The following is a 9,382-nucleotide window of genomic DNA, read 5'->3' as shown; positions in this document are numbered from 1 at the left end:
CAATACAATGGTCTCTTCGAGATCTATTTGATGTAATGACTTTGTGCGGTGTGTTTGTTGGGATCCGATGAATTATGAGTTTATGATCAGATTTGCCTTGATTTAATATCGATTCTTGATTATTATAGCCTCGTATTTATTCTCCGATATTTGGGTTTTGTTTGACCAACTTAATCTATTTATCTTGCAATGGGAAGAGGTGCTTTGCGATGGGTTCGATCTTGCGGTGTCCTTTCCTAGTGTCAGGAGAGGCAACAAGGCACATATTTATTGTTGCTATTAAGGATAAAAAATAGGGTCTATTCCTACATGAATAGATCCTGTCTACATCATGTCATCGTTCTTATTGCGTTATTCTGTTTTTCCATGAACTTAATACACTAGATGTTTGTTGGATAGCGATCGATGTGTGGAGTAATAGTAGTAGATGCAGGCAGGAGTCGTTCTACTAATCTTGGACGTGATTCCTATATACATGATCATTGTCTTGGATATCGTCATAATTATTTGCTCTTCTATCAATTTCCCAATAGTAATTTGTCTACCCACCGTATGCTATTTTCTCGAGAGAAGCCACTAGTGAAACCTACGACCCGTGGGTCTATTTTCTATCATATTTCTTTCCGATCTACTATTTGCTTTTGAGATCTATTTTTATTTGCAATTTTTATTCAGTTCTATATTATCAAAAACCCAAAAATACCTCACTGAATTTTATTTTATTTTATTTGCATCTATCAATCTATTACAACTTTCTCCCGTCCACTCGCCAATTTCTGGTGCCATTACCCGAAAGGGTTTGACAACGCTTTTAACATGTCGGGTTGCAAGTATTTGTTCTTTGTGTGCAGGTACCATTTACATAGTGTTGCGCGCTTCTCCTACTGGTTCGATAACCTTGGTTTCATCACTGAGGGAAATACCTATTGTAGCTGTGCTGCATCATCCCTTCCTCTTTGAAAAAATACCGACGTAGCTTAAAGCGACATCAAAAGTAATTTCTGGCGCCGTTGTCAGGGAGGATCATGTCAAGATAGTCTCCCGTCAACGTGCAAATTTCTGGCACCGTTGCCGGGGAGACATCACCAACATCTATCAGGTTCCTACTCACAAATCTCATCTCCTTGCAATTTACATTATTTTCCATTTGCCTCTCGTTTTCATCTCCCCTACTTCACAAAAAATTGCCCTTTTTTATTCGCCATCTTTTTCGTTCGCCGTTTTCCCGTCGGAACTCTTACTATGCTCATCACTTTGAGTGATTTCGGTATGGCAGAAATAGATGATGGCCTAACTCCTAAAATTGGACGATCAGGTAATCTGGATGCTAAAACCTTTGTTTTGGGGCAAGGGAATGTTATGGGAAAAAAACATATCTAAGAATTTTTTTTCAATTGTGTTGTAAATTTGACTCTTGATGACACTCCGATACTCAAAAGAACTAAATCTTATGCGGAAGCTATTTCGGCACTAGTACTGAAACTTGAAAATAAATTTATTCGCACCCATCATCTATTTAGGAAACCATAACCATCTTTGATCAACGAGCTAATCTAGTAGAGGCTTACTAGGGACATGATGCAGTTTATGTATTCACACATATGTTAAGTTTTCGGTCAATACAATTCTAACATGAATAATAAAAATTTATCATGAATAAGAAATATGATAATAATCAATTTTATTATTGCCTCTAGGGCATATTTCCAACAATATGTTGGAGTTGTTTTTTTGCCCAAAGTGCACTAAATGACAATTTCTTGGCATTCCGCTGATCTGTTGGACATGCTGTAAGCAACACTCCATGATACCCTACTCAAAAGATTTAATCCGCTCCAATTTCTGAGAGCATCTCCTACAGATAATGAAAAACAGATGTAGTGCCTAAAATCTATCATCTGGGGCACTTTGGGACCAAAAACTAGCTCCAACACATGATGTATGTCTATCAGGTGATGATTATTTTTGGGCAGCCCCAAATTATCGCCCTAAATACTGCAAAATTGCAGCATCCCTAGCGGCTGCCAAAAAATTGAAATGTTGTGACGGAAACCCAACCGTCATGCTGAAACTTTCGTGCCACCCGACCGTTGCCCCATTCCGGCTCATTCTCGGCACCGGTTGCCATCGCCGCCACTCTGGCGACCTCCCCCCAGCCCCGCCGCCACCCCATCACTTGTTCAAGTCAGCAAAGACAATCGCGCAGAAGCTCGAAACATTGCCGCTGATTTCAACCCTTCCTCCGCCCCCTCCACCGCCCGAGATGGTCGTCGTTGCGCCACCGTTGGTCTCCGATGTCAATTAGTGGTCGGGCGCCCTCCTGTTGACCGCCCGACCTCGGTTGAGCTGTTGGCATCGTACGGAGCTCTCGGTGCTCGGGTCGTGTGCCGCCGGCAGAGTTGGCCACACCCCCGCCTCCCAGTCACTTGTGAGTCCTGTCCTAAGTGGCCCGATGATCTCCTTGGCCCCAGCGACTGAAATCATGCTCGGTTGTCGACGATTGTCAAATCCGCCTCCCGGTCTCCCAACCGCTGAATCTCATATTTCAATTGCTTTCTAATTTTTTGACACCAGTTTTTCATCATCTGTTAGAGCAGAGCAGTCCCATGGCTAAAACCCCCTTCTCTCTTCAACACTATAATAATTTTGACATCATCAAATTTTATATGTTTGAGTGGAAGGACGGACGCACTCCCGTATGAGGACATCTTCAAAGCTGACCCACAAATGCCTTCGGTATATGTCTATTTTTATGTCCGAACCCCAAGTGGAGGTTTATGCAGTAGAGGTTTATGTGTCCGGTTTAAAGATGGCGTGATACCGTGGACGAGAATCTGCGTCCCGTGCTCCCATGACGCGGAGCTGATATTGCGCCCGCGGGAAAACCGACGGCACGAAACCCGTCAGGCGAGATGCTTGTGCTGCGACCCCACCGCTGACGGCACGTGAACTGGCACGGTGCCAGCCACGGACGCACGTCAGAGCTGTGGTGGAGCGTTTCTGGACCGATTCGCGTGACAGCGTGTCTTCTCCCTCGCGCATCCAATATTCCCACGGGATCCGCCATTGTTTCTTCTTCTACTATAGTCCGGTGGGCCGGGTCGGGTTATGTGTGCACGTTTCACTCGTCAACGATGTTTCAGCGTAGCGTAGTAGTACATGTATTAGGAGTGCTGGGTGACACTCCTACTCAGCAACCTACATCGAGCATCTTCTTCCTTCTTTAAAATGCTTGGAAAGCAGTGTACCTACAATTCTTCTTCGTTCAAAATTTGAGATATGCATGGTTCTTTATGTATGTATTCAAGTCAGGCCAGCTGCTAAGCATACCCACATATGGACCCATGATACGGATCGTGGCGTCGTTTTCGTCCTCATGTGTTACTATTATAATACTGTACTAACTACTACTCCTTCTATAAAGTAATGATCTAAACGCTTTTATATTAGTTTACTGAGGGAGTAATATAATATAATTATATCGCAAAATAAAGTACAAACCGATCGCCGAACAAATGCAACAAAAAAATAGTTTTCTCTAGACAAGAAAACGAACATATTCCAAGAGAAAACACCAGAAAAATGCAGCGAAGAGACAGCCAGCTACACGGACAGACAGACAGGGCGGAGAGAGCGATCTCCCTCCCCCCTCCGCCCCATAAAAAACGGAACAATCTCCAACTCCTAGCGGCCGCCTCTCTCTCTCGTCTCGTCTCGTCTCTCGTCCCAATCCCATCGCCCGGCACTCTCCCCCGCTCGTCTCCTCCCCGCACGCATCACCCTCTCTCCCCTCGCCCGAGAGAGCCCACACGCAGACCCAACCAACGCACCGCGTTGAGAAACCCCCGAGGAACGACGACCCCAGGAGCAGGCCCCCATTGCGGCATGGCTGCGGCCGCCGAGGTCTGGCAGCTCGTTGGCGCCGCCGCGGCCACGCTCCTCGCGGCGGCCCTCGTCGCCGCCGCGCTGGGGCGCCAGCGCCAGCGCCGCCGCCGTGGGGCTCCGGTCGAAGGGATCCCCGCGCCGGAGGACGGCTGCGCGGTCGCTGACGGCGCAGGGAGCGCGGCCGTGGACGGCCCGACGGACGTCATCATCGTCGGAGCCGGGGTCGCCGGATCTGCCCTCGCCTACACGCTCGGAAAGGTGACATGTTTTTCTTTTGCTTACTTCTCCGTCCTTGCGTTCCTCTGGTTAGGCAGGGAGCTCCTGTTTCTTTTAGACTGGAAAAAACTTGTGGTTCTCGTTCCTTGCAAGAACGAAGACCGAATTTGTACTCAAAGGAGAACACGAGATTGAACTGGTATTCGACAGCGCAGGGATCAAAATTCCACCATGAATGTTCCGAAGGATCAAGTAGACAATCTAAGAACAAAACACCTCTCGTTTCAGTTCAGGAAGGCAACTGCTCTGTCATGCTGTCCTCGATTCCTAGCCACCTTTTTCGTTAAAAAAGGTCATGTAACGGCTTTTGATCTAGGGTAGGTGCACGCAATTCATGTGACGGCTCTTGATCTGGGACAGATGCATGCAGGGAATAATTGTGATTGGTTGCAATCTCCTTTTTTGCATGTTTTCACCCGTAGGTGAAAGCGAAGTCTGTTGTTTTTGTGTTTGGGGACGTAGAATTCGTATGGTGCTGAGAAGGTGTTGCCTAAATATCATGTCATGTAACTCTAAATAGGGGGGTCCGGGGGGAATCTCTTCCAAAAAGCCGCGGTACAAAATTTACCACCCTGTTTCCACGCATGAATCAATTATTGCTTTCTGGTGGTCATGGCACGCTTCACGATTGGGCGGACAGAAAAGAGGGGGAAAGAACTGTGGGAGAATAATACACACAAGAAATTTGTTTTGATAAGTTTGTTATTTGCCTTGCAAAAATCATGCCAGGGCTGCCCTGCAAGTTTTGCTGAAATTACTTATCTTCTTTCTGGCTAAATTAAGGAGAACTGTAAATTACTCATAAATGGGCAAAGAGGAGGAAGAGTCATCTGTATTATCTTCTCTCTTTCTCTAGTCTTTTCCATGCCCTCTTGTTCAACCTGCTCCAACAGAGACTTGATGTCCTCTAGCTTTGCACAATTAATGAGATGCTCAACTACTTTGAGGACCCACTTTATTTTCTTCTGTGGCTTACAGCAACTCCGACAATGATATATCATCAATACGAAAATCTTGAACGAGTTATTGAACTTGATTTTTTTTTGTTTTGTTCGTAATAACTCCACACAGTGAATCATAGTTCAGACAACAAATTAAGGAAGAAAAGTTCCTTTTATAATTGTCAGAGGTTGTGTACCAGCCAATAGTGATAAAGTACAGATCCTCATGAAAATAAAAGGAGAATTACCGTGATGACCCTAGTTTCATCTAGATTTTTTGGACATAATAACAAGTAAAAATGCAATTCTGCTGCTCATCATGATCGAATGGTGCATTACTGTTATCTTGGATATTCTTTGCTTATATCCTGCTTTATTTGTTGGTGGCACAGGATGGTCGACGGGTGCATGTCATAGAGAGAGACCTGACAGAGCCTGATAGAATTGTGGGTGAATTGTTACAACCTGGAGGCTACCTGAAATTGATGGAATTGGGTCTGCAGGGTAAGCTTTGCTCTCTCCTGCTCAAAATGGGTTTCCTAACAGAACCATAGGCAATGTATACTGACTATTTCATTCTACCCAGACTGCGTTGATGAAATTGATGCACAGCGTGTCCTTGGTTATGCATTATTCAAAGATGGGAAGAACACAAAACTTTCTTACCCCTTGGAGAAGTTCCATTCAGATGTGGCTGGCAGGAGCTTTCACAATGGACGGTTCATACAGAGGATGCGAGAAAAGGCTGCATCTTTGCCCAAGTAAGACCTCATCGTCCATATGAGATGTCTTTAGTACTTATTTGGTATACTTTGTCTAGTTTTGATCTGGTATCCTTCTACGTGATAAGTTCGTTTTACCCATAAGCTATGCCTTAGAATGATAATACTTTAAAAGTGCGACCCTTTGCAATGGTTTAATTCTGCTTGTGTGGAGGTTCTTGAATTTTGGTGTATTTGCTCTCATGTTCTTTCGAAAAGATCGTATACATTTTAAACGGGTTAGCTTCACATAAATCTAGCTGTTCACACACCTGGACTTTCAACTGAGAATAATGTTTGACATGCTATTTGATTTACAGTGTCCAACTGGAGCAAGGAACAGTTACATCTTTGCTTGAAGAAAATGGTACAGTTAAGGGTGTGCAATACAAGATCAAGTCAGGTGAAGAACTAAAAGCTTATGCACCATTGACAATTGTATGTGATGGCTGCTTTTCAAACTTAAGACGTGCCCTTTGCTCTCCAAAGGTACAGTTCTCACATTAACTCACTGCTGATTATCTTTTTTGGGTTTACTGTACTGATATAATGCAATTTTGTGCTTAGGTTGAGGTGCCGTCTTGCTTTGTTGGCCTGGTCTTGGAGAATTGTGAACTTCCTCATGCGAACCATGGCCATGTTATCTTGGCCAATCCTTCTCCCATCCTATTTTACCCGATAAGCAGCACCGAGGTTCGCTGTTTGGTAGATGTCCCTGGTCAGAAGGTGCCTTCCATAGCAAGTGGTGAAATGACAAATTATCTCAAGACCGTGGTTGCACCTCAGGTACTACTCTAAATATTACTATTGCAGTTGATCTTGTCCTAAGTGTAATTTCAACTGCCTGATTTCTGCAACGAGATTTTAATGTATATCCTATGTTGTCATTCTCAGATTCCTCCACAAATCTATGATTCTTTTATAGCAGCAATTGATAAGGGAAGCATAAGAACAATGCCAAATAGGAGCATGCCAGCTGCACCACATCCAACACCTGGTGCACTTTTGATGGGAGATGCTTTCAATATGCGACACCCTTTAACAGGTGGAGGAATGACTGTTGCATTATCAGATATAGTCGTCCTGCGTAATCTTATCAAGCCTCTTCGCAATCTGCATGATGCCTCTGCCCTCTGCAAATACCTCGAGTCATTCTATACTCTGCGGAAGGTCAGTCTTCATATTGCAGTTTATGCCTAGCTTTTCCAGTGTAGTGTAATACAGTTTCTTTAACACTATTCTTTAACTTATTCAGCCGGTTGCTTCTACAATAAACACATTGGCTGGTGCTCTATACAAAGTCTTCAGTTCCTCGCCTGACAAGGCTAGGGATGAGATGCGCCAAGCTTGCTTTGATTACTTGAGCCTTGGAGGTGTCTGTTCAAATGGGCCCATTGCTCTACTCTCCGGTCTTAATCCTCGGCCATTGAGTTTGGTTGCACACTTCTTTGCTGTTGCTATCTTTGGTGTTGGACGACTGATGCTCCCCCTTCCTTCACCTAAACGAATGTGGACTGGAGCGAGATTGATTTCAGTAAGTCCCCCGATCTTTTTTTCAAATGATTTCATAATTCATATCTATGTTAATGGTTTAGACTTCAGTACTAACATGAAGGCAATGATTAGAAGGAATGGAACTGGCTGTTTTCTATCTTTTGTGCTCATTTGCATTTGCTCCAGAGTATTTAATATGATTCATTAAGTCATTTCTGTTTTGTCAAAATTCATGTTGGCTCTGCACTGCTACATCCATGCTACTACTGTTGGCATACTTGTTTGCAAAACTGCTTTATGTTAGTACCTTTTTTTAGAAGGGGAGTACCCCGGCCTCTGCATCACAAGATGCACACAGCCATGTATGTTAGTACCTGGTTTCATGAAGTTTTGGCATCCACAATATTCATCATCTTTGAGTACATGATTTGGGGGTAATATGTAAAATATGCTCCTGCTGTAGCAAAATTTACTGGAGACTGGCCATCTTTGGATGTTAGGATCTATTGTTTGATAAAGCTGCACATTTTTTGCCTTCTCCTACCTTTGCTAATAAACACTGTTCACAACTGCAGGGTGCATGTGGTATCATCTTCCCAATCATCAAAGCTGAAGGTGTGAGGCAAATGTTCTTCCCTGCTACCGTCCCCGCGTATTACCGGGCTCCTCCCGAAGCGGAGTTCTGAATGACGAAGGTGCAGCTAATCTCTCTTGCACGATGACATTTTTCCCTGTGTTGGTAGTCGTCTACAGTGTTAGCCGGTCACTGGAATGTGCTGTGTTGGTAGTCTGAATGGATCGAGGAACGTGTATAGTATCTCCGCTGGGTGCTGATCCTGTTTTTGAAATGTTTTGAATTGCTGCGTCGGTGCCCATGTTGATTCGTCCTAGTGAAATTGTACATCTTTGTTGTACTACGCCCTCCGTTCCGAATTACTTGTCGCACTTATGGATGTATCAAGATGTATTTTAGTTCTAGATACATCCATTTTAATGACGAGTAATTTGGAACGGAGGGAGTACTAATGAACTGCGCCTGCTGTTCTAACTAGTGAACTAGGCGGTGTTCCTTGTCTACTGATCGTGAGCTGTGCATGTGCTGTGTACGTTTCAAGTCAGACCACTGTATACCATGTTAAGCTGAATTCTGTTATGGACCATGATATGCCTTCAGTTATATGGGCCAGCTCATAAAATGTGGAGCCTTAATCCTTAACTAGAGTACCAATTGATTAAACAAGTTTGTTAGAAAAGAGTCCAATCAGTTTAGAGATCCTATTAGAGTTCCAATAAACTTATTGACTTGTCATGCCTTGTCTTCTATATAAAAGACCTGACCCCTCAACAAATAAAGCAGAGAGAAATTTTATCGTTTGCCTTTGTCTTACTCAATTAGTTTATGTGAGTAGCAGATCATTTCATCTTGTCAATTTACTCCGATGAAATGTGAAGCGCACCATCCACAGGGCATCTCGGACCAGATGTCCCTAAATTTTTAGACCTTCAAAGCGGCTGCCCATTTTGGGCTGGACCGGTCCAGACGTCCACAATCGCCTAAGTTTGACCCCAACAAGGTCGGCCTATGATGGTCCGGATCCACCCAAAACCCCAACGCCCGTGTATTTTTACAATCTGCCGCATTGCAATCCCCTCCGATATTGCCCAGGCCTTTGCCGGACATCCGTCGCTCCACCTAGCCTTCTCTTTGTCAAGTGGCGGCGTCACCTAGCCTTCTCTTTGTCAAGGCCGCCGCCACGGAAACCCGCAAAAATGATGCTTCTTGACGAAATAGAGCATGCGGAGGAGTATGTTCTTAACTTTAAGAGGTCAACGTAGGGAGATACAGTGTTGAATTGGCGTCGAGCACCGGTACATGTTGATCTCTACGAGGACTACTTTGTCCCCGATGCGCTATTCGATCACTATTTCAATGCTGATATCGAATGCATCAACCATTGTTCGCGCATCATGGAAGATGTCAGAGCTTATGATGATTACTTCAAGCTCAAGAAGGATTCTGTTGGC

At 44.3% G+C, this 9,382-nt stretch overlaps 1 protein-coding gene across 1 annotated transcript; it reads left to right on the top strand.

The window, feature by feature from the left end:
* Nucleotides 1–3,677: 3,677 nt before the first annotated feature.
* On the top strand, nucleotides 3,678–8,510 carry LOC119291116 (squalene monooxygenase SE1-like). The gene is made up of 8 exons (XM_037569825.1): nucleotides 3,678–4,143; nucleotides 5,495–5,606; nucleotides 5,689–5,863; nucleotides 6,184–6,352; nucleotides 6,431–6,649; nucleotides 6,758–7,033; nucleotides 7,119–7,397; nucleotides 7,933–8,510. The coding sequence occupies exons 1-8, from the start codon at nucleotides 3,886–3,888 to the stop codon at nucleotides 8,041–8,043; spliced, it is 1,599 nt and encodes a 532-aa protein (XP_037425722.1). The 5' UTR covers nucleotides 3,678–3,885; the 3' UTR covers nucleotides 8,044–8,510.
* Nucleotides 8,511–9,382: the final 872 nt, after the last annotated feature.

This window comes from Triticum dicoccoides, chromosome 4B (genome assembly GCF_002162155.2).
Source record: "Triticum dicoccoides isolate Atlit2015 ecotype Zavitan chromosome 4B, WEW_v2.0, whole genome shotgun sequence".
NCBI classification, from domain to species: Eukaryota; Viridiplantae; Streptophyta; class Magnoliopsida; order Poales; family Poaceae; genus Triticum; species Triticum dicoccoides.
Note: the sequence above shows the minus strand (reverse complement) of the source record. Positions and strands in the feature narration are given on the sequence as shown.

Coding starts and splice junctions, on each gene's coding strand:
- LOC119291116 (XM_037569825.1), top strand. CDS start 3,886: ATGGCTGCGGCCGCCGAGGTCTGGCAGCTCGTTGGCGCCGCCGCGGCC. Junction 4,144..5,494: donor TCGCCTACACGCTCGGAAAG/GTGACATGTTTT, acceptor TTGGTGGCACAG/GATGGTCGACGGGTGCATGT. Junction 6,353..6,430: donor GTGCCCTTTGCTCTCCAAAG/GTACAGTTCTCA, acceptor TTTTGTGCTTAG/GTTGAGGTGCCGTCTTGCTT.